The sequence below is a fragment of the Kryptolebias marmoratus genome, linkage group LG5 (assembly GCF_001649575.2).
Source record: "Kryptolebias marmoratus isolate JLee-2015 linkage group LG5, ASM164957v2, whole genome shotgun sequence".
NCBI lineage: Eukaryota > Metazoa > Chordata > Actinopteri > Cyprinodontiformes > Rivulidae > Kryptolebias > Kryptolebias marmoratus.
Genome location: NC_051434.1, coordinates 20240772 through 20266398, shown reverse-complemented (window position 1 = coordinate 20266398; position 25627 = coordinate 20240772). Strand labels below are relative to the sequence as shown.

Here is a 25627-nt window from a genome sequence, read left to right as displayed (position 1 = left end):
GACTGGAGCTTTAAGAATTTGGTCCAGATCTCAATGCTGTAGGTTTTATTTGTGCTTCTGTCTCTATATAAACACAGGGACACGTTAGTCACAGTCTGTGAGAGTCGCGTGCAGTCTGTGCAGCCGTCTGGTGGGAACACGCAGCGCACTGGCAGGGCCGGAAAGTGGGGGGGCCAATGGCCCCAGTGGTTCCGGCGCCTATGGTGTTAACACAATGCCAAGGTGGAAAGTCATCAGCAATGACCTTAGAGAAGCAGCTGCTGCTGCTCATTAATCTGGGAAGGGTCAAAGGTCATTTCCAAACTATTTGGAGTCCATCGTTCTACAGAGAGGAAGATTATTCACAAGTGGAAAACATTCACAAGTGGGTGTTCCAGTAAATTCACCCCAAGGTCAGACTGTGTAATGCTCAGAGAAATCAGCTCCATGTCAGACTCTACAAGCCTCAGTCAGAAGGTTAAAGGTCAAAGGTCATGACAGGACAATTAGAGAAAGGGCTGCAGCAGAAAACCTCTTCTCTGTAAAAACAACATGGCAGCACAACCGACCGAAGTACAGTTGATTACCCAGAATGCACAGCAGCATGTTTGGAGAAAACCAAACACGGCAGATCAGCACAAACACCTCATCCCAGCTGTCAGCACGGAGGTGGAGGGCTGATGGTTTGGGCTGAGGATTGGACCAAACTGAACAATGATCCCAAACACAGCAGCTGATCTACAACAGATCGGCTCAAAAAGAAAAGAATCAAGGTAATGGTCAGGTCAAAGTCCAGAACCTCAGCCTGACTGAAATGTTATGGTGGGACCTTCAGAGCCCTGAGCAGAAACAAATGTCTGCAAACCTTTTTTCCATTCTGGCTTCATTTTGTTGAATAAATAATGACACGGGGGAATCTGTTGTGGGCTTTTGCTCAACTGAGGTTAGATTTGAATCATTCGTAGAACTTGGTCCAGACCAGATCCGGTTTTTTTGGTCCTTATATGTAAAATCCTAGAACTGAAAGAGGGTGGACTTTTCCCCCCATGACTGTAAGACCTTTCCAGTCATTTCTGACTACCTTCTGAAAGTTCGAGTTAGACAGCCACAGGTTTAACCCAGTTTCCAACAGTTAAATCACATTGCAGTGTCTATGTTGACACAGCTACAAGCTACATATTAGATACAAGATTATTTTATATAAATATAGTCTTTTGTTAATCATGTGGTCAAACATGCAGAAAAATGTGTTTTAAACATGTTTTCTTGACGAAGATCAAAGACATTAAGATCTTCCCAACTTTACTCTTCGTTAACGTAATCGGGCAGCACTGATGTCAGGTAAATAAATAAATAAAGTTCTTCAAAACGCTGTAAAACTTTATAAAAGCAGTTCTGTCGTCTTGTGCATTACTTCAGTAAAACGCGCCTAGAGTCGTCCGAACTGTGAGCAAACTTTCCTGCTCCGTTATGAGACCGGCCGGTCACGACACAGATACCGACCTCTTAAAAAAATTAAAATAAAATAAAATAATAATGCTGCGCTTCTGCACTCTTTATTACGGCTCGGTATGTAAGGCATTCACGGTGCGTTCAATTACGACCCCTAAAATTAACAACCAACACAAAAGTAGCCGCTAGTTCAGAAACAGACGTTGAAGAATAGGGGTTAATAAAAGCGTCATTTGCTCCTACATCGAGAGATTTTAAAATAATTCTTGTTTGTTAGTTTAAGCTACTTGAAGTGTCACCAGAACACCAGTCAGTTGTATACTGTACATCAACATACTTTAAGATAAACTCACATTTATTTGTAGATTTCTCTTCAGTCTTGTTCCAAAACTCCCACAGTTACTCTTCTCATTTGATTTATTGATTTGTTTGTGGGTTTGTTTAATTTTATTTAAGAATAAGGTGAAACTATCTGTCTACAGCTCCCCCAGAGCTCAGGTTTACAGAGGGTTTATAAAATACTTACACACCTTGAAGTAACCATCAACACTACTCCTTTCTGGATCAATCTCTTTTTAGTTGCTGCCTTTTGCTTTTATATAATTTCTACAGATGTTGAGCTAAGGTTTTGTGTGGTAATACAATCCCAATTTGAAAAAAAGTTAGTAAGTTGTGTAAAATGTAAATAAAACCACAATGTAAAAATTTTCAAACATCATGAACTCATATTTTATTCACAGTGAACATATAAGATGTTTAAAAGAGAAAAACATAAGGTATTTTGAATTTGATAAGAGCAACAAAAGGCTGTAAAAGGACGTGATATGAATGAGAAAGAGCTGGAGGAGCCTTTTGTTACTAATTAAATTCATTGGCAACAGGTCAGGAAGAGGACTGAATGTCTTAGAAGTAAAGATGGACAGAGATGCAGTCTGTAAAAAACTGTCTAATATTAGTGGAACAATTTTAGATTAATGTTCCTCAAGGGAAAATTTGGAATATTGTAAATATCTCATCATCTACAGTTCATCATATCATCCAAAGATTTCAAAAATCTGTAGAAATCTCTGAGCTCAAAGGACAAAAGACTGAAAGTCAATGTTGGATGTCTGTGATCTTCAGGCCCTCGCTGCAGGCCACTGCATTAAAACCAGGTCTTCAAAATAATAAATGTTTCCAAGTATTTGAACTGGACTTTAAGGATTTTTGTTGATAAGTTTATTTTCTTTGAGCATTTCAGTAAGTGCGCAGTATAAACATGACTGATTCTAACTCAAACTAATAATCAAGAACTGTTTTTAAAATCTCTCAATGGTGCTCTTATTTTTCTGTCTGTTCTCTAAATGAACAGCCGTTTATGGATTTTACGTGTTGTAATTGAACGCACCGTGATTGTCACGCTTCCCCTCCTCCATCAGGAGCCGTAGTAAGAAGTGTAGAGGCGCAACCGTTTTTTTTTTTTTTTTTTAAAAAAAAGAAGTCCGAAGCGCGGAAGGCTCGACTGCAGGGTGATGCTGGGTGTGGATAACACGTCAAACCGTGAAATGTGTAAAAGTCCGCACTCACCGTTAACCTGAGCGCCTCCGGTGTGACCAATCGGTTGGGTCAGGTGTCCCGCGTGCCCCCGGACACAAAGTGTCCCCCCACCCCGGACCACAGGCACTGTCAGCCCCGGCAGAGGAGCTGGCAGAAAGGGAGAAGCTGAGACATTAAAACAGGGAAAAACCAGAGAATGCGGAAAACAGCCTTTGCTGGCTGTGGGCGTACAATGTTGTGACGCATTTACTGCCACCACCTGGTGTGGAGTGACGACCAGGAGAGCAAGTTTGAGGGGAAAGTCAGGCTGTTCAACTTCAAATTAAAAGAAGTTTGGATGTATAAACAAAATGCAACGACTTTCATGTCTCATGGGCGCATATTTTATTCACAACGGAACACAGTAAACATATTAAATGTTTAAACTATTTTTAAAGAAAAACTAGAGTAATGATGTCAGCAAAATTGTTCCAGGTCCATGTTTCACTCTGTGAAGCCTCCTTTCTTCTTCTAACAACAGTCTGTAAACGTCCAGGAGGTGAGGAGAGCAGCTGATGGAAGTTTTAGAGGGAATGATGTCCCATTCTGGTCTGATGGAGGATTCTAGCTGTTTCACAGTCCTGGGTCTTTGCTGAAGTTTTTGTTTCACGATGAGTAAAATGTTTTTACTTAGTGAGAAGTCTGGACTGCGGCAGACCAGCTCAGCACCCAGATTCTTCTACAAAGTCATGCTGTTGTCTGGGGTTTAACATTGTCTTATGAAATATGTTAGGTCTTCCTGGAAAAGATGTTATCTCTGGTTGGAAGCACATGTTGTTCTAAAACCTGTATATATTTTTCTGCATTAATAGTGCCTTTCCAAATTTGTATTTTCTACACATGCCACAAGCCTTAATGCACCCCCATACCATCAGAGAGGCAGGCTTTTGAACTGAGCGCTGATAACAGACCAGTCCTTCTTCACTTTAGTACAGAGGACACGATGTCTGTGGTTTCCCAAAAGTAATTAAAATTTTAATTCATCCGACCACAGAACATTTTTCACTTTCCCCTCAGTGACTGAAAAGCAAAAGGCAGCAACTAAAAAGAGATTGATCCAGAAAGGAGTAGTGTTGATGGTTACTTCAAGGTGTGTAAGTATTTTATAAACCCTCTGTAAACCTGAGCTCTGGGGGAGCTGCAGATAGATAGTTTCACCTTATTCTTAAATAAAATTAAACAAAACAACAAACAAATCAATAAATCAAATGAAAATAGTAACTGTGGGAGTTTTGGAACAAGACTGGGGTCACATGGAACATTAACCTTTGACCCCATGACCTTTAAATCAGTAAGGATCATCGTTGAGCCGTGAGGTGTCCAGCTGTGCAGTTTGACGTTCCTACATTACACAGTAGTGGTTTTTTTTTAAATAATCTAAAAGACTATAAAACTGAAAACCGGTGCATGCATATGTATTCACCCCGTTTGCTTTGACATTCCAACCAGGACCGTCGTTCAATAAGACCAATCTGTGAGCAATCTAAGTGTCAGATGATCTCTGAAAATATCACCCTGTTCTGACAGACCCCAGAATCAACACCTCTAAGCAGTAAGAACACCACCAACCAGACAGCATGAAGACCAAGGAAAGCTTTTGGAACAAACAAATAGTAAGGAAAGGCAAAGTCCATTTTTCTCAACAGTGACAACATTTTATGGGAATAAATCTATTTGTCAAAGTCAAGGTGCAATAGATATACATTTTCATTTGTTCAAGTGCAATAAATCCACTAAATCAATCAGCTAAACCCTCTCTCGTATTTTAAGTGGTGCTGTATCCCTTTTTTATTACTATTTAAATTCTTCTAGAGTTTTCAAGTGAGCACACGATTGTGGCTGAACTTGGTCTCATTGTTCACAACTTCTTGTGTCTTTAGTGTCCTTATGTCTAGTGCTCTTGTGTCATTTTAGCTGTGTGTTTGTGCTACCTGAGCTTAATTTACATGCAGATTAGTCTCCCTCCCCTCTCTGCTGACGGTTGCAGTGTCAGGTTTAAGTCTTTGGTCCTCATGAGAGATGTTTTGGTTACATGCATGGAGGTGCAAATTAGTGTGAAACTGATGCGATCACATTCAAAGTGGTTTTGTAAGCTACGGAAAGCTGAAAGCTGAAACCTGAGACCTCACCCCCTGCTTAAGGTTCGTTTTTATAGTTTGACTTAAATGGCTTCCTTCACCCCTTTGTCAAACCATCTGTCTTCTCTGTCCAAAGTATGACTGTTAGTATCCTCTAAAAAAAGTCCCTTATTCTTGAGATGTAGTCTAGAGCCGAGTCTGAAAAGCTGCGTCCCCTGTGCTGTGCCATGAGTTTGTAGAAAGGTTGTTTAACCCTCCCGAAGAGAGGTATAGAAGCCCTTGTAACATTGCATCAATTTGACCTGAAAGCCACGGGAGGGTTAAGATACTTTAAGAAAACACTTGATGCCAGGACTGAGACGCCTTCTGGACCGAGGAGACGAGGGGAGTTGAAGTCAGCCTGCTGCTGATGCACCTTTATGCTGCCAAGCGAGGTCCTAACAGAACCAAAACAATCAGCACGTGTCACACATTTAATGTGTAGTGCTCCACGTCAGCACAGCTGAGTTCTGCTCCGTGCCTCTGTAGGTCCTACGATGCTCGCTTCAGTCCGAAAAGCTCACCTCTATTCAAGAGTCAGCTCAAAGACTGACTGTTTTTTGTTGTTTCATGGAACTGCTTTGTTAAAGTCTGTTTTGTTTCTGCTCTGTCGAGGTCTAAAGTCCTCACTGCACTGGACTGCATCTACCACCACACAGAGCTTGGGTTTAATGAACCAGCCTCTGTCTGGAGTCGTGTTAGGCTTGAAATGCACCGGGATGTTGTGTATGTCAAGCATTTGAAACACAAAACCACTTTGAATATACTATAATCCAGTCAGTTTCACACTAATTTGCACTTTCACGCATGTGACCAAACCAAGACTCAAACAACCCAGGGAGTGGAGTGAGACTGATCTGCATGTGAATTCAGTTGTTATTATGAGTGTTGTTTTTAATTCCCCTAATTTTTAACTTGTAACAAACCAATTTCCCAAATAAAGCATGGGATCTCGAGTTTCACCAATTGTGGCCAATCTCTACAGGGAAGAAGTGGAACACAGAGCCCTGAACTCTTTCGAGGGAGCTACACCAATTGGTTCAAATATGTGGATGATATATGGGTCAAAATCCAAGCCAAGGAAGTAGAAGTGTTCACCAGACACACCAACTCTGTTGACAACAACAAGTTCACCAGAGAAGATGCGAACAACAACATGCTGCCTTTTTTGGACTGGAAAGAGAGGGGGCTGGGCATGTTAGGAAAAGTATAATCCATCCTCTCTTCAAGTAATGAGTGTCAGGCTGTGTTGAATCTACAAAGAAATTGCCAAAAAGTGCATCAAATCCTGATTTTGCTTATTTAGATTTAGAATACAAAATCTCATGATTATAAAACATTTTACCAGATAGAGCTTCTTATCCAGAGGTTATCAAACAGAACCCAGAGTAATTACTTAACTTTGTAATTACATAGTACAGTACAACTGTGATGATTTGGGATTTTTTGCTGCTACTTCCTGGTGGGCAGTCCTGGCCATTGATTGGCAGCACCTTCTCCACGCCCTCCACACCTGCAGCAGATCAGGCTCGTCAGGCACCTGTGTACTTAAGGCTGCAGTGGGAACCAGACCAGCGCTGGAGCATTGTTTTTGCCTTCGTGGTAAAGTGCCAAGCCTTTGTAAAACTTCTTGTGTCTGTGAAGACTCTTTTAAGTATTCTATTTGTGTTGTGCACTTTCTCAGGATTACCTACCTGTTGAAGATCCAGTCTGGTCTGATTTGTTGGAGAACCCGCTGTGAAGCTAAAACGACCTACCTGCTCTGCCTGAACCTGTCTGCCTGCCTGGAAAGGAACCTACCTGTTGCCCCTGGAGAAAACTGCCAATCCAATTACCAGGAAGTACTCATCTCTTCATCCTACCTCCGTGCTGTGTGCTGCCTCTCTCACCGTAAGGACATTTCACCTGAAAATGCACAAATGTTAATACTTGTCAACCTCTGGAGGAACATCCGTCTCACTACGCTCTCTGCTTTCAGGTCCTGGCTCCCGATCATTCTCACACGATTAGCTCACTGTAAATAAATTCACTTCTCGTAACTTTGGTCTCCCGTGTCTGTCTGACCCCGAACTGCTCACAGAGAAAGTCTCGAATCCTGACAACAACATAGTATAGCATATTTATGCATCAAAGAAGAAATTCTTGATAGAATCCATATTGCTAGCTGCCTCGCATTCCAAAGTTTAAACAAAAAAAATTGTGCAACCTGTTAGTGCTCAGGGTATGTGTTGGGGATGTTCCTCAGCTACTACCGCACCCAGTTTTAGCTCAACATCTGCAGAGCTGACTGAGTTACAGCTCTTTTTGTGCTGGCAAAGGTCAGTTAGACTAATTCAAGTTAGTCAGGTGGCTAACTTGAATTGGGTTGACTCCAAAGATTAATTGGCTGTGGGTACACACATACACAAAAACAGTCTAACAGCCATAAGCCTTTTTTGACAGGTGATTAAAAAGTTTATTTTTAATTTCTTTTTAAGGATTAAATATTTAGATTGTTAAATGTATAAAAATTACATTTATGGTCACTATGGGCGATTTTTATGAACTACAAAGTACCTTTTTAAATTACATCCCATTTAAATGAGACTAAAGCCATTTAAAGGAAGAGTTCAAGTGTTTTTTGAAGTGAGCATACGGTACCTGTGTTGTTGTCGTTAAGACAGTAAACGGTAATTACAGCAATATCAGTTTAGATGAGAGGAAGTACCAGAGAGCCTGAAGGTAACAGCTGCTCAGATGTACCGGCACACTAAATTAAGAGCAACACAAACCCTAAACAGTTTTACAGCTTTCAAAGAAATGGTTTCTGGTTAACATTTCTGCTGCATCACTTCTGCATCCGAACACATCTATGGTGATTTACACAGGAAATTGACCAAGTTGACATGGGACTATTGCAACACGTTCTGTGTGCAACTTTTGTTACAAACTGATCTTAAGCATACTGTCATGATTATAATCCCCCACTTAATATATATCCATAGAGACTTTTGACATTTTATTTATTAATTGGTTTGTTTGTTTTCACAAACACAATAAAAGTTTCACATATCACAACTTGTGTTTTCAAGAGTGTAATGTCAAATAATCTAGGTCAGGACTGATTTTCCTGAAATTAGTGGTTCTTGAACTGGACCTGGCCTAGGGTGGTCTACGTGCCACAAGAAGACTGAAATACTCTTTTTAAAAATTATTTCGCTAATATAAATTTCATAAACCCCAAAGTGTGTTTTTAAGTATTTGTATTCAGTGTAGAATATTTTAGACCACGTTTGACAAGTAAACATGTTTTAGATTTTGAACCATTGTTGATCTAAGGTGACCCAAATATTATAAATTAGCCCTTTACCATAACTGCTGAATATAAACCTGGGAACTGGAAGCTAGGTTGTCCTGTGGTGTGATCAAGGTTTTCTGCAATCATGTTTCCTGAACCAGATTTTTGTAATGATGTATTTTCTCTATGTCTGTTAATCACGAGCAATTCATGTCTCTGAACTATTTTACTCTTCTGACACCAACAGATTTTGGTTGCGCTCTTGCCTTTCTGATGACTTCTAATGTCAAAATATGAGAAAACAGCTCCTTTATTTGCTTTTCTTTACTAGTGACTTTTTTTTTGTTTTGTTACTATGTTTTGTTATTATTATAATTTTAAAGTAAAAATCAAACTATTTTTCTCATTCGTTTTTAATCATCAAACGAAAAACAGTAAATTTTCATATCAGTCCTTTGTATTTTGAAAAATAATAATAAATGCACATACAGCAGCATGGTAAGAACCATGTGAATTAATAAAAGTCAACTATCTGAGAGTATTTTTAGGAAAACCTCCCATTGTTTTACATGGACTGAAAGGTATTTTGCAGCCAACCTCTAAGGGCGCTTGTGTTGTTTTGGCTTCAAACTTCCTCATCGCGGTTCTTTGTCTAGTTATTAATACATGCCAATGATTCTCTAACAAAAACTAACTTGGCGGGGAAAAGAAACAGTTGTTTGTTTTTTTGTTTCATTTCCCGTTTTTCACTTCAGTCCGGCAGGTGGCGGTAATGCGCCTTTACGTTAGTTTGCCAATCGGCTCTAAGAAGGAGGAAGAAGAACAAGTTGCCGGTGAATGGCCCTTCTGGCTTTCCATACAAACATACGTTTCTGCGTGAGGCGTGTACGGCTGGACAAGGACACACAGAGGGACTGGGACATTTGTATAAGTCGCTGTCACTTGCTGGGTATTTTTGGTAGCCTGCTTGGAGCTGTCGAGACAAACCCGAGGCCAGGCGGAGCCAGGGTAGAGTCCAGCGGGTTATCGTCGGATGAAGGTACTGGAGTCTGGAGGTTTGATGAAGCCTGCTAGCTGGTGGTCGGATAGCTTAGCAAGCTAGTAGCCGTCATTGACTCACCGCTGTTGTCAGAGCTGGTTAGCTGCTTTCGTTATGTTTATGTCGGGCGAGCAGCAAGCCGGTTCTTTACTAACTCACTTTATTATGTTATTAACTATATATTTATAACTAATAATCTAACAGTGCTGGTAAACACATCACTCTGTTGTGTTGTTATTGTGGTCTAACACAAGAAACTTTAGGAATAATATCTTAGAGCTTTCTGTTTTACAAAATGGTCATTATAGTTGATTTTGTGCTTAATTATTATGTACTACCTGTGTGACTTATTAATAATAGTCATTTTTAAAACCTGAGACATTCCTCTAAAAACTGATGGCACCAGTCGGAGTTCATTTAAAGCAAAGATACCCTTGACTATTGTTGTTATTGTTATTATTATTATTATTTTAAATTGCATAGACAGAACCGTTTTTGCATTTGATAAAATAAAATAGACGCGATTTTTACCTCAAGCCCTACAAGCCAGTAAAATTAAATTGATAAATTATTTTAAAACATTCATCTAAATAAAACTTTGGACAAGAACGCTTATTAGTTTTTTTTACCCCAGTAAAATAATGGCGCCGCTAATGAGTTGTTTTTTTTAAAGACAGTGATAGACATGTTTTTATATCATACACACCCAGGATAAAGAAATTTATGATTTCAGGTTTTGAACTTGGACCAAAGTCCACCTTTGTATGAGTAGTTGTGTTGAGTTTTCAGTAGTCAATATCTTACCTGCATAAGACAGGAGTCTGATTGCAGTTTAAGGAGTCCGACTTTAAAGACTCTTCGATCACGATTCAAAGGGCTACGATGAAATTATAAAATGTTTATTGATGCATTCTGGTTACATTGAAAGTTAAATGACTGTTGTTTTTTTAACATACATAAAACACAGATAAACCCTAATAATGAGTGCACAGTAATGTGTAAACATCTCCATTAATCACAAGCTGCTGGCCAACAGTTAGCATAGATGCTAACTTAACATTGAAAACATTAACATTAGAAAAGCTAATGTGCTTTGCGTGGCAGTTTTACACAAATCAGACTTTTCAAAGTCATCACTAAAGACAGTCTTGTTACAATAACCTCAGCTAATATTTACAGACATAATCTTCAGGGTCATCTAAAACTCAATTACCCCCAGCGAAGAGGGACCATTCCCATTCAATATGATTTTAAAATCAGTTTAAAAAATCTCAGTTGTTTATGTTTATATAAAAGGTTTTATACATTTTTACACCCCACCATTAGACTCTTCTTTACAGAGATGTCTATAGACAGTAACACTGAAGTGCATGTAAGTGTAATGTGTTTGACAATATAACTGTGGTGTAAAAACAAACAGTCATTTTTAATTTGTTTAAGCAACTGGCATTTTTCTTAATATTTTCTTTGCCTTACTTATCCAGTTGATTGATTTATTGCAGCATCACAAACGGCACACACCCTCTCCAAGTCTGCGCACATATGAACATGTCTGCTTAACTTCTAACCTAGTTGCTTTTAATTTTTAACTGAGAGCGCAATGCTCAAATTAAATTTGAAAATAGAGCAACGTCACGTTACTTCCTGCTCTTTCTAACGATCCTGTCCCATTTTGGATAAAAACAAAATGTCTAAAACTGCTGGTGGCAAACTGGAAATGGTAGCAGTGTTGAAATGATAAAAAAAAAACTACTGATGTCTTTCTTTTTCTGTTTTGGCAGTTGGCAAAAAGCAAATAAAGAGTGTGTGCCCTCTTCTAGATGAGTCTTGACTGCTTGTGATTAACATTTTTATCTGATTGCATCATATGATACTAGAACCTGACGTCTGCACTGTGAGTGTTCCCTACAAATAAATGTACTGTTACTCCCCTACCATATCATAAGGATTTAATTAGTTTGAGCTAGATAAGGGTGAGAAATGCATTCCATGCACTGGTTGTCCCGTGGCAGAGCTGGACTTCCTCCTGACATGCTGCTACTCCAGGACTGACTCTGTAGAAAGGGCCTGAAGTTTTGCTCATAATAGTTTGTGAGGTTTATTGGAGTGTCGTCATTACGCACCTTAACACCAAGATTTTCTTTTGGTCACCTTTCAGTGTTTCTTTAGTGGTATTTAATATAACAGACACATGGCAGATAAACTAATGCAAAATGGTTTTAATATAAAAATTGGCATTTTTTTCTTAGATTATTTGTATTTGATAAAATTTGACACATAACAACTTTCCCATACTTATTATAGTCTCTAAGAGCTCTGTAATGTTTTTTTCTTTTTAAACATAACTCAGAAGTCGACCAACATGAGTTTTCCTATGGCCAATGGCTGGTATACACAAATTATTTAAAAGCTTTTATTTTTGGCTGATATGTACTTTTCATTCAACAAAATATAAGAGTAATTGCGTAAATGAAATAACTATATTTAACATCAACCCTTAGAAGAACTTGTGCACTTAAAAATAATAAATAGAAGAGCGTTGTCATTTAAAAAAAGTAAACTTTGGCCTGGTTGTAGCAGCTGCTGCTGCATTTTTGTTTTCCTGCTTGGTAATTAGTCAGGTATGAAGAGGCAAGGCCAATATCTGCCGATTAATCGACCTATCTTTGGTACTGGAGCAGTAAAGTTAATACTGTGATGGAAAGCTCACCTGCTGTGCTCTCTTTGTCCTGTACTGTCAGGTTTGTTGAAGACCCAGGATTAATCTGGAACGGCCTAAAGAGACGGCGGTGGTCCTCGCTGTCTTGCTGAGGGTGATGGTCTGTTTCTGACTGGGGTAGTGCTGACCCCTGTGTTGAATGGCTGTGAGGAGAGGAGGCCTAGGGTTCTGGGTGGGTAGTGTGTACAGCCACAGCAGAAGACAGCCCGTCCAAAAACACAGCTGGAGTCTCAGTCAGGTAATCTGCTCCATTCTAACATTAGCTCCTTTCTGTATGGTTTATGTGTTGAATAAACGTCTGAGTTCATATTAGGTTTCACAATGGATTCTCCCAGTGCACAGAAGGCTGCCTAATGCTTAACAAAAAACAATTACAAACCTACAAAATGAAGAAAAACTATGACTTGATATACATTTTACTGAAAAGATCTAACCTGATTTTCCTCCCTTTTCACACTTTGCTATGGTGGACATTTGAGTTTTTCTTGATTGCATGTGACAGAAGCCACGTACATATACAAGACCAGCAGCTAAAGTCTTTTGCGAGGAGCTAATGAGGCTTTTTGCTTCACTGATGAGCGGCTGGACCTTTAAGGGTAGTACCGTATTTTCCGGTCTATAAGGTGCACCTAAAAGCCTTAAATTTTCTCAAAAATCGGCAGTGCGCCTTATGTGTGCACTTAATTCCAAAATCTGTTACAGACACATGAGAATGTGTACCGTACCAGTACATATGCTGGCAGCGATAAACCAATCAGAGAACATTATGTAATATAATACAATTCGGAGCTTACCGTCATTCCGGGAGGATTAAAAAAAGAACTCTAACCGCTGGACGTTGTTGTAAACAGCGCGTTCAAAGTGAAGTTGCGAGTGGCGTGGGAGCGATGGATGACCGACGGCGATCACACGTTTACTAAGACGGGGGCAGCGCCGGGTGAGGTCCGCCATCATATGTGAATGGATTGTGGATGCCTGGGCTAAGGTATCTGCTTTAACTGTTGTCCGAGCTTTCGCGAAAGCTGGCATCATTGCTGAACAGCCACCTAGCAACGAGACAATGATGAGAGGGAACCTAGCATGTTTGATGGCAAAATTGCCCAGCTGTTCAATTCAGACAGAAGATGAGGACTTTGATGGATTTGTGGAAAAATTATAAAAAATAATATGTAAAATAGTTGTTACATAGTAGAATAAAGTTCAACCAAACTCACCGTTTAGTTTCAGTGAACTTTTTTTTTTTTTTTTGTAGACCGTATGTTTTAGCACGCGCCTTATAATGCGGTGCGCCTTACGGTGCAGAAAATACGGTAATCTCACTGGGCTGGCATTCGTGAGGTCATCTCCAAAGTACCTCAAAATGTTCACGGGAGTTGTTAATTTTCTTGCACGAGTTGCAGAGGCACGCAGTCTTGTAGCTTGAGTTTTCAACACGTTCAAAACATATGTGAGACAAATAATCTCTCAAAATAGTCACAGAGTTGTTGTGGGTGTCTCAAACCTGTATGAAGAGCGCTGGAGCTGTATTTTCACTGCTGCACAGGCGCTCTCCTCTTACTGAACCTATCTGAGCTCTAAAAATCTATATAAATCACACTGACGATCAATAGTAATTATTTAAAAACCTGTTCAAATCTGCCTATCTTCATTTCAAATGTGTCTTTTAGTAGATTATAACATAAATGTGTAAATGGAGGTGGGCGACAAAATAATGTTCACGGCCTAGAATACAGTTTTGCAGTTTGTGCACACAACAGTAAATGTTGATTTTCATAAACTTGTCTCTCAAAATGCACCTTCACACTTTGCTGGTCACTTAGTGTCAAACACGCAGAGCTGAATATTTATCTATTTTTCTCACATTTTTTAGCCACCACCTAGTCTCCAACAAATTGCAGCCCAGTGAGAAACAGCCTTAAAGCTCTCCACTTAGGCTGGTTTCAAAGTGCAGTCTTTGGAAAAAAAAAAGTTCATCTTTTTCAGTTTTAAGGTTTTACATATCATGACATAATATTAAAAAATAATCTGGTCTTTACCAGGTTCTCAAATTATGTAAATCTAACATCAATATTCCATGGTGTCATTATTCATTAAAGACAGAATGGAAAGGTTGTACAACCATGTGAGACACTGATCACCACTCTGAGAGTTATCGCTGCTAAAGGAGGTTTTACAAGCTGTTGGACCAGGGGCTGGATGCAGTTTTTCACTCACATCTTTTCCATTTCTGGAATACCCTCTTATAGGTATCCTCACAGATCTTTAAGCCCTCTAACTATGTACTGGATCACCCAGTACAAGTCTTCTGACTTTATAGTAACTGTGAACAAGATAATGGCCTGAAATGTCAGCTTTGTAACTGTAGTTGTATTTTCGGTATGACTGTACTAAGCCATCATTGCTCTTTTTAGGTGGTTGAGTGGCAATGGATCTGTCAGCCTCGCCCACTGAGCAGTGCCGCATGGTCCCTGGGGCCTCCTAACAGCCTGAGATATCAGACTCTGAAGCAGCCTCTGCTGTCCCATCCACTGCACCATGACAGCCAGCAGAGACACAAGTGCTTCGAGGACGACTGGGCGGAGGCCTTAGGCGTGTGTGTGCTGGTGCCGCAGGGCGAGTCGAACGACATGCGCACACTGTTGCAGCTCCCCGTCTTAAACATTAAACAAGGAGAGCTGCACGCTGTGGGGATTCAGAAGCTCCTCGACTTCTCATTTCCACTGACGACCATCGACGGCAGTGGAGAGGACGACATCAGCGTTGAGAGCCTCCAGAGGAACAGTGCCGATGGCGCAAAGAGAAAACACGGCTGCTTCAGAAACCTGTTTGAAGCAGAGGGATGTCCTGCGCCGTTCATGCACGGCTCACGGTTTTATTGCTTCCATTGTCCTGGAACACGCGTGGCACCCGTTGATTTGCTAAAATCCACCCAGGACAGCGGACTCAACAGGAAGGCCACAGAGCTGCTTCTGCTGCCGTCTGTGCCTCTGTTCAGCTATGCAGACAGAGAAGACGAGAGGCTTTATGAAGGGGAAAGTGAAGGAGAGGAGAAACTGGCCATAATGTACGAAAGACTGAGGATAGAGGTAAGAGTTCTCCACTTAGGACCTAAATCAAGAAACACTTGGTTATTGGTGTCATACCAAATGTAGAGTTCATTTGGCAAAAAATGTGCTTAGCAGTCAGTAGATGGTGTAAAACCCCTTTAGTAAGCGTGATTTTTATTGTTTATAAAGACTTGCTACCATGTGGATATAAAAAGATCAGCTGAACACTACTCCAGATTATCCCACATCAACAGATTCTGACATAGATCCTCAGGCTTTTTCATTGAGTCTGTCGAACTGTTCCACTGAGGAGTACAACTCAGAGGAAGAAGAATATGATAAAGGTCACACAGAGCGAAAGCTCAAGTTGCCTGGAGTTTGGCCTTCTTTGATTGAGCCAGATTTGATCTCTGATGATCAATATAGGCTCTGCAACTTTGTACAGTGCTAAGTGGGTGTAGAAAAAGGGTTGTTAGATGAATATAACTATGGTGATGCATATTTATGGTAAAAATGGTAAATGGTTTGCACTTGTATACCGCTTCATCTAGTCCAAGGACCCCAAAGCGCTTGACACTACAGTCATTCACACATTCACACACTGATGGTGGTAAGCTACATTGTAGCCACAGCTGACAGATGTGAGGTTGCCATCACACCGGTGCCACCGAGCCCTCTGACTACCACCAGTAGGCAAGGCGGGTGAAGTGTCTTGCCCAAAGGAGACAACGGCTGAGACTGACAGAGGGCTCGAACCAGCAACCCTTTACCTCCTAAGCTACTGCAGCCCCCTTTTTATTTGCTTTACTAGGTTTGGTTTGTGGTTGCTGACAGCTAAATAAAGATCCCTTCACTTAATCAACCTTAGTATTCTGACAAAACAGCACAGCTCTGCTGCTGCAGCCAAAAGAGAAAGACATACATACACTGCGTAAACAGACAAATAACTCTTTTTTCACTCTGAGACTTAATCAGACTAAACCAGGGTTTCCCTCAGTGTATTATAAGCCAGATCGAATATGGTCAGCATGTTTTTAACTTAGTGAAAATATTATCCATGTTTACCAGTAAAATGATGCTATTAAATTCAGCATTAGATATGCTTTGTGTTGTTGTAGTGATCCATCCAACATGCAGCCTGTGCCACAAAAAGCACAGTACAGCACAGCATCTGTCTGTTTTTCAGAGTTGTCTGTTGTTATTCATTGGCCTGGAAGTGAGACGTGTGTAGGTGCCTTGTTTGCACTTCTTCGTTTATGTTAATTTAATTTATTTGTAAATGTGACTTAAATTAGGATTCAAATTAGGTGCAAACAATGTGTATTTATTTTAATTGTATTTTTGTTTAAAAAGTATTTCAAAAGTTCATTTTTGTAAAACTGTAGTTGTGTAAATATTTGGCACAAATATCTTACAATATCACATAATAAATAGCCATATTTTCAACTTTCTGTCAACTTTAATCTTTTATTTTACTAAATCACGGTCGGCCAGCGATCGGCTGGCCAACGGCCACCAACCACCAGACTTAGCCTCTTTTCAGGGGGAAACCCTGCTAAACCTTTCCTGTTTTAGGTCATTTAGGATTCCCCAAATTATTTGTTTGTTAAATGACAGAAAGAATGTTTTATTACTTTCTTCAAAGTCACAAGTTTGCATACATATTCTTAGTTTTGATAGCGTTTTCTGGAATTTTGTCCCATTCCTGCTGACAGAACTAGTGAAACGGAGTCAGGTTTGTAGGCCTCCTTGCTCTCACACACTTTTTCAGCTCTGCCCACAAAGTTTTTACTGGATTGAGATCAGGGCTTTGTGATGGCCTCTCAAAAACACTGACTTTGTTGTCCTTAAGCCATTTTGTAATTAATCTAGCAGTCTGCTGAGGGACATTGTCCATTTGAAGACACATCTGTTGCTTCAATATTTCAACATAATGCTCTTTCCTCATGATGCCATGTGAAGTCCACCAGTTCCTCCTGCAGTAAAACATGATGCTGCCACCCCTGTACTTCATAGTTGGGATGGTGCAAACCTCCCCCTTTTTCCTCCAAACATAACAATGGTCATTATGGTCAAACGGTTCAATTTTAGTTTCATCAGACCACAGGACGTGTCTCCTTTGTCCCTGTTCATTTACAAACTGCAGTCAGACTTTTTAATGTTTCTTTGGGAGTAATGTCTTCTTCCTCGCTGAGTGACCTTTCAGCCCATGTTGGCTCAGGACTCGTTTTACTGTAAATAATGACACACTCTTACCAGCTTCAGCAGCATCTTCACAAGGTCTTTAGGTTTTATTTCGGGTCTGATACACATTTTAAACTAAAACCCGTTCATCTCAGGAACACAGAACCGTCTCCTTCCTGAGCGGTATGATAGCAGGACATTCAGGTGGTGTTTAGACTTTGGTGTTATGGTTTAAACAGAGAAACTTTCAGGCATGGATTAAGAAGAGTTGTGGACGCAGACAATTCTCTTCCTGTTTTCTTGACTGATTTCTTCTGATTTCCTCAAAATTTCACACAAAGAAGCAGAATGTTTCAGATATGACTTAAAATTAACTCAATTAACTCAGAAGTTGTCAACTAACCAATCAAAAGCTTCCAAAGCATCTTTATCTGGGCTTTCCCAAATTGTTTAAAGATATAGTAACCAAAAAACAGGAAAGGTTTAGTCTGATTTAATGTCAACCAGTGAGGGGAAAAAATATTTGTCAATTTTATACAGTGTATGTAAACATCTGGTTTCAGCTGTAGCTCTGATGATGTGTATTAATTTGCATTAGTAAGTTTTGTTTATTCAGCTGTCAGCAATCATAAATATATCATTTTAAATGCTCCATTTTATTATTTTGGTGTGTCACCTTTTAGCTGTCATGAAACATGTTGGATTTTGAAATGTTGGCAGCCAGCTGGAAAACTTTGAATGAAGGTATGCTGAGTCCAAATCAGAAAATCCCCTTAAGGGAAGTGACTTATTCAACACCTGCACCAGTAAGCATGAGAAGACCCAAAGACCACTAGTCACATTAAGATCCAGTAGAATTAAAATTGAAAATGTTAAAGATAAAATAAGAGTTGTGTACAGGAGAGGGATGAGCTTGAGTGTGAAAAATACTGCACTGGAGCATAATTCCAGTAAATGAGTGGCTCAGTGTGGCAGAAAATTGCACATTACTGCAATCCGGGTCAAGTTTGATCATGTTTGTAGTGGAAAATATGCAAAAAGCTGGTTCTTTAACCTTTAAACCAATGATTTGTTAAAGTATATTTTGATCTAATTACTGTTGTTCTTCCTGGGAGCACACCTCTTATCAATTAAAGTGACTAATCAACTTGAAATAAACCTTAGCTGTCTCAGCAGGATTTGTTTTTAGATATTTACTCCATTTAATTCTTCTGCAAAAGCCAGAGTTCACAGAGAGCTCACAACGCATCAGAATGATCTCACTGCTTACAAGGTGTCAGTCAGCAGAAACGTACAAAAATTTCCCCAGCATTAAATATCCAATGAAACACGGAGAATACAGTCAACAAGAAGTGGAGAAAATGGGAAACAAGAGTGACATCACCAAGAACTGGATGTCCTTCCAAAATGAAAGTAAAGACGAGACAGAAACTAGTCAGGGAGGCTGCAGAGAGGCCTAAACACTGAAGGAGATGCTGGAAGTACTGGCTGTGTACTACATCTGACAAAATATGAGTTCTCCATATTTAATTAAGTTCAGTATCTATAGCACCAATACACAAAAAAGTTGTTTTTTAAGTAACTGTGCAACAAAAATAAGTCCAAATTATGAATTCAAATTCAAATCAGTTCAGATCCATTGTAATAAAACCACATTCAGTGTATTACAAAATGACAGTTTGTAAAAAGTTATTTATCTAAGGAAACCAGCAGATTGTGTCGAAGCTTCACGTCCGTGTAACCTCCCATCCTGTGCAGCACAGAGGTGACGGTGGAAAGAAATTATTTCTTTTTAACAGGAAGAAACCTCCAACAGAACCAGCCTCAGAATGGGTGGCCATCTGCTTCGACTGGCTGGGGTTCGAGAGGACAGGAAAGGGACATGGGAAAACAGGAAGTGGTCTAGGCGTAGTTCCTATGGGAAGACGAACAGAGAACATGAAGTTAATGAGAGCAAAAACTGCAAATACAAATATGGGGAGTTGAGAGTAAAGATGGCTAGGGAAATGTGGTCAGTCCGGCAGTCTAAGTCTCCAGCAGCAGAACTAAGGAATAACTCAGGAAACCCAAGCCAACCCTAATTACAGGATTGATCAAAAAGGAAAGTCTTGAGCCTGGTCTTAAAGGAAGACAGGATGTCAGCCTCACAGACAGAAACTGGAAGTTTGTTCCACCAGAACTGAAAGCTCTGCCTCCTGTTCTACTGTTAGAAACTCCAGGAACCACAAGTAAACCTGCAGTCTGAGAGCGAAGTGCTCTGTTAGGAAAATATGGAGCAATGAGATCATTATTTTAAGATGGAGCTTGGTTGTTGAGAGCTTTGGATGTTGTTAGAAATCTGGTTTCTGCTTTGCTGTTTCACTTTAAGAAATAATTTTCTGTTTGTTTCGCAGCTTCCAAATTTTTTCCTGAAAAACCACGACTTCACCATGTATTCAAATGACCTGGAGTTTATAAATGGCCTGATAAACAGCAAGACCAGGTGACCACGCATGTTCAACCTGAGATTATTTCTCATACTCCACAAGTACGCTCTGAACCAAGGTTCTACGCTCCTGCTCTCTCTGTTAATGTAGAGGTGTCTGGACGTACCGGCTTACAGTCACCCTGTGGCGCTTCCTGTGTTTGTGTTACTACGCCGAGGCTCGGCTGGATGTCCTGAAGCTCACCAAGCATATGGAGGATGGGACCATTAAGGCCCGCTGGAGGATCAGAGGCTTGCCCTTACACTTGCTTATGCTGCGCTTCTTCCGTAAAGACAAATCTCAGCTGTACAGGTAACAGATTGTACAGGGGAACACCTCTCAGAATTTTGTTCTTTACCTGTACTTGTAATCTTCCATTAAAACAATATTAGTACTTCTTGCTTAAATCCCTGAAGCTTCTGTTGTTGTTCATTGAATTGCAGGTTGCTTTGGTGAAGTGTCTAAAAAATAAAAGCACTTTAAAATGTTTTGTTTTACATGTAAAGTAATTTAGCTTTATGATCTCATTTACTAATGCCATCTCTTACAGGTCATATGACGCATTCTCTACTTTTTACGTAGGACATGATGGGCTCATCCATTGTCACAAAGTTGAAAAGGTAAAGAGTACACACAAGCATTGTTTGTGCAGTCACGGTAAAAGGAAAGTCCATCCTCTATTAGTTTGAGGGTTCTACATATCAGAACATAATAAAACTGATCTGATCTTCATCAGGTTCTAAAATAATTCAAATTTAACTTCAAGTGAACAAAAACACACATCAGATTCCACTGTGTCATTATTTATTCAACAAAAACTGATCCAAAATGTAAAGGTTGTGTAAAAACTGAGTCCAGTCTTGCTGCTTCCAGAAGATTTAAGAGGTTCAGGATCAGCCAGGAGCTGCTGATCAAATGTATTGATGAACTGATCATCAGCTCTATAAAAGCAGGAGTTTAGTCAGTTTGCAGCTCTGGAGCGTACAGCTGTGTGTTAACACAATGCCAAGGTGGAAAGACATCAGCAATGACCTTAGAGAAGCAACTGTTGCTCCTCATCAATCTGGGAAGGGTCAAAGGTCATTTCCAAACTATTTGGAGGCCATTTTTCTACAGATTATTCACAAGTGGAAAACATTTAGGACAGCTGCCAGTCTTCTCAGGAGTGGGTGTTCCAGTAAATTTACCCCACGTTCAGACTGTGCAATGCTCAGAGGAATCAGCTCCATGTCAGACTTTACAGGCCTCTGTCAGCAGGTTAAAGGTCATGACAGGACAATAAGAGAAAGGGCTGCAGCAGATAACCTCTTGACATTAAGTAACGTTGGAAAGAATAGTGGGCCAAAATTTATCCACAGCCATGTAAGCAACTGATAAAGTCCTCAGAAAACCATTACTGAGAGTTATGGCTGCTAAAGGAGGTTCTACAAGCAGCTGGATCAGGGGGTGGACACAGTTTTTACACAGCTTTTTTATTTTGGCTTCATTTTGTTTAATAAATAATGACATGGTGGAATTTGTTGGGTGTTTTTGTTCACTTGAGGTTAGATTTGAATCATTTTACAACCTGGAAAAGATCTGACCATTTTTCTTATTTCCTGATACATAAAACCCCAGAACTGAAAGCAGATGGACTTCCTTCTTCCATGACTGTATAAACATTACTTTATCTCTTGATGGACTCCTCAGGAAACCTTCCATGTAAAAACTCTGTCTTTGTCTTCACATTTATGTGTTGGAAACTGGAACGACAGACGTTATGATGTGAACAGTGACTGTTGACCAGATGACGAGCGGAACATGTTAATCCTCAGCCCCTCTGTGTTACAGGTGATGCCTGCTCAGCCCCCTGTCCTCCCAAGAGGAACCTCCCTCCTGACCGGTGCTCTGGTGGCACTGGGAGTCCAAGAGCATCGACCCGCTCTCAACCTGCTGCCCTTCCTCCTCTCCTCTCTGCGCCAAAGCCGAAACTGATGCCACGACGAGCCGCTGGAGTTAAACGCGTTCCCATTGTTGATGCGACCCTGAAAAGTTTGATTTGCGCTCACCGTCAGCACAAATTAAAATTTATGGCTAAGCTCTTTGTTCTGTCCCTAAAATCACATCCTATTGCCTCTGAGGTCGATACAGAGTCGTGACTTTCCTCTGCTCCACCTGTTAGTTCTGCTGCCAACATGAAACGTAGTTTTTAGGTTCATGTTTGCCGGCCGGCCGCCTGCTGTTTGTGCGTGTTGCACCAGATTTTACACGTTGCTCCTTTAACAGCCTAGAAATAAATGTTTAGATGCAAGCTGGCTCACAGCCAAACTATCATCAACTCCACATGAGGATGGTGCAATAAAAGAAGTCAGACTGTGATAGTTGGAGGTGTTCTGCTGTTCAGTAAGACTTCGGTCCTGAGCTACATCACACATTTCAGTGGCACTTTGTAAAACCGTAACGTTTTTAAATGAGGATTTTTGTTGTGATGGTGATAAATTGACTCAGTGTCTAAAAGCAAAGAGAGAAGATGAACCTCAGTGTGAAAAACTGAATCCTTCCAGAAAGAGTCTCAGTCTGTGAGCTGCTCTCAGTCAGCTTCATTCATTCATCAGGAGTTTGGTTCGTTTGGTTTTTCACCAAGACTGAAACACAAACAAAAAGGGAAATGTGTGATGAAAGCCTGCACACAATTCTATTTAGTTTAGCTTAAACCACAACCTAATCATAACTCTTTGCATTTAAAGCAGTATAAACCCCATTCAGCAGTCAGTCTACTACAAGCAGCCACATAAATAGTTATTCACTGATGTTTGTGTCCAGTTAAGAATCAGATATTGTAACGGTTTCTTGTTTCTTATTGAAACTTTAAACAGGGTTCCTGCAGACGCTTAACATATGGAAAGATGGAAAAACATTGTTCCTTCTCTTCAAAAAAGTAAACACAGCTAAAATAAGAAGAGACATTATTATGTATAAAAAAACTAATACAATATTTAACATATTGTTGTAATTTTTTTGTTTTTGTGTGCAAAAATCCTACATCCAACTTTTTATTTTCACAAGAGAAAAAAATGATCATGAAAATATCTGTTGCCATAAATTGTTGTTTCTTAAGAGAAGTTTCTCTGTATTTTAGAAGTTAGCAGCTGTCGTGTGACCCTCATGATTTTGAACCCTAATAGAAACTAAAGGCCGAGCAGAGATTTCAACTAAAACCATCCTTGGATGAGGACGGAGTTATGGGGGTTTTGACCAAACTTTGTAGGTTGAATGACGTAAAGGCGCGCCCTCACGTGATTCTGTGATCTTGCTAGGCGTGTTAGTTCTCATAGCATTAGTTAGGGACGGCTAGCTGCTACTACCACACCAAATTTAGCTCGGTATTTGTACGTTAGAAAACACATCACCATTTTTGTTTGGCAAAGTTGATTAGCTGCGGCAGCCATGAATTGGGTTGACTCCCAATATTAATGAGCTGTAGACATGCACCTAATATTTAGTTTCTGAGAGCTTCAGTGAAATCTGGTCGAGCTTCAGGAGATATTTTGCTAACAGACAAACAGATGATGATGATTAATTACAGCACAATGTGAAGAGCTCTGAGGGTGTAGGAGGGACTCTCAGCTACAGAAACACCACATTTTATCTTAATTTCTGTAAAATAGGCTGAGTTACAGCAAGCTTTGTGTTTTCTATGGTCAGTTGGCTGTGGTGGCCATCTTGCATTGGAATGACTCCCTGATTCAATCAGTTGTTGATACGTCTAATGATTCCTTTGAAGGATTTATTAAAATTTGTCTTTGGTGGTGTTTTCTTTTATCTCACAGATACTGTAGATAATATAATTATAAATCAGTTTGCCCTGAAATTTAAAAATATAGAATAAACAGAATTATTTGTTAATTTTAAAGAAATAAAGTCTTAAACTTTAATTCCACACCTCTATATATCGTGCCATTGGACAAAACAGTGCAGTTCTTCCAATGGTAGCACCTTGCTTGGTTTATGATTATAATTATAATTACAGATTATTGTGCACCTTACATAAACAGTATTCAACGTTTGAGTCCAACCCCGAAGCATAATTCATTTTACTGTATGGGAACATCGTTCTGCAAAATAAATGTCATTTTAAATTGAAATACACTGAACTCTGGTCTTAGAAAAGTTAACAAAATTGTGCCATCGTACAAACATTTTGGTATCAAAAAATGATCAAATAAATAAATAAATCAGAAAAATTGAAAATTTCAGCCTGGGAAAGTATGGAATATCCAAACACAAGACGTGTAGAAACCCTGTTTAAAGAAACCTGCTAAAATAGGCTCATCGTGTTTGATTTGTCTGTCAGCTCGTCCCTCTTTGAGTCGTTTCTTTAAGATTCTGGATGATCTGAAAGTGAAGCTGCTGTCGAATGAGATCAGATCTGAACAGGACTGTATCACCTCAGAGGTCGTCTGGTCTTAGCATGTTCTGATCATAAACTCATTAAAGATAGATTATTTTTACTCACATCATCAACACCGTGGGTTTGCAAAACTTTGTTCACAACATTTTGAATTAATGGGATTGTATGAAGCTCTGCAGTTTTTTAACATTCTGTCCAACCTTGGTAAATATCTGTAAGCACTCATCCTACATTAATTTTACTTCTAAAAGCTGGAAATTATCTGAAGAATAAAGGAAGGAGAAAAAAAACAACAACAAAACTTCATCTAAGTTAAGAAAAATGTCCACATTTTGACCTAAAAAACTGTAAAAGAAGTGTTAGAAGAACCAAGATAAAAGCAAATGTTAAAGCTGCTGCCAGTGGTTCTTTATGGTTACCATGGTAACCACACAGCTGTGTCTGTTACTCCCTGACTGCCAAGTTAATCAGAGACAGACAAAAAGGCCTCAAACAAACAATCAGTGTGTGAAAACTAGAAGTCAGATCTTAAACATTCTTGAACAGAGAGAGGCAGAAGGCTCTGACGGTCACACGTAAATTTTTATGTTTCTGCAATGTTTTATATAGAAAACATGACCAGTTAAAAAGAGCCTTCATTTCTAGGTTTTAAGAGAACATTTTGAGCAGAAATATAACAGAACCAGTGGAAGCTCGGCTGTTCTCTCACTGGGTTCTGGGAGATTTAAGATAAAACCACAAATCCTACAGCAAAGAGAGACTATTTTTGACTATTTGAATAAAACGTTCAGGACATAATTATTGGCTGTTTATCTACAAATGGTTAACTCTTGCAGCCAACCCAGCTCTATATGGCCGCCACAGCTAATCAACTTTAGCCAACAAAAAAATGGCTACAATTCAGTCAATTATACAGATATTGACTTAAAATTCAGTGTGGTAGTAGCTGAGAGTCATTCCCAACACGTACCACAAGCCCAAGATTGCACGAGTTTGCAGATAATGTTGTTTACAAAGTTTGACCGAAACGGCTACAACTCTGTCCCTTCTCATCATAAGAAGATCTCAGTTTAAAACTCTGGCCTGACAGGCAACGGGTGATAAGCATTCCTTCAAGGAAGGCTAGGTCTTTAATTAAATGATGTGCCAGGCTCTGTTTAGAGGTTCACTGCAAGCAGGGCCAGCCTCAGACATTTGGGGGTCCCAAACATAATATAAACCATATTATGTTGGGGTTTGGTGGCATTATTTTGCCATAAATAGACAGTTAAAGATATAACACAAAAAATAGATAGATAGATAGATAGATAGATAGATAGATAGATAGATAGATAGATAGATAGATAGATAGATAGATAGATAGATAGATAGATAGATAGATAG

At 39.7% G+C, this 25627-nt stretch overlaps 2 protein-coding genes across 2 annotated transcripts in view; one reads left to right on the top strand and one right to left on the bottom strand.

Moving 5' to 3' along the window:
• Positions 1 to 3182, bottom strand: part of si:dkey-240h12.4 (death-associated protein kinase 2) — a 21797-nt gene extending 18615 nt beyond the window's left edge. The window contains exon 1 of the mRNA XM_017437437.3: positions 2998 to 3182. The gene's annotated coding sequence lies outside the window, so the exon portion shown is untranslated. The remainder of the gene's footprint in view (positions 1 to 2997) is intronic.
• A 6051-nt stretch (positions 3183 to 9233) lies between these two features.
• On the top strand, positions 9234 to 21931 carry lg5h6orf136 (linkage group 5 C6orf136 homolog). The gene is made up of 7 exons (XM_017437438.3): positions 9234 to 9439; positions 12181 to 12396; positions 14570 to 15244; positions 19783 to 19871; positions 19966 to 20166; positions 20405 to 20474; positions 21685 to 21931. The coding sequence occupies exons 2-7, from the start codon at positions 12298 to 12300 to the stop codon at positions 21826 to 21828; spliced, it is 1278 nt and encodes a 425-aa protein (XP_017292927.1). The 5' UTR covers positions 9234 to 9439; positions 12181 to 12297; the 3' UTR covers positions 21829 to 21931.
• The last annotated feature ends 3696 nt before the right edge of the window (positions 21932 to 25627 follow it).

Excerpts from the sequence above, each read along its gene's own strand:
- lg5h6orf136 (XM_017437438.3), top strand. The coding sequence starts at position 12,298 with ATGGCTGTGAGGAGAGGAGGCCTAGGGTTCTGGGTGGGTAGTGTGTAC. Across the intron at positions 19,872-19,965 it reads CTGATAAACAGCAAGACCAG|AGGTGTCTGGACGTACCGGC; the intron begins GTGACCACGCAT and ends CTGTTAATGTAG. Across the intron at positions 20,167-20,404 it reads GACAAATCTCAGCTGTACAG|GTCATATGACGCATTCTCTA; the intron begins GTAACAGATTGT and ends CATCTCTTACAG.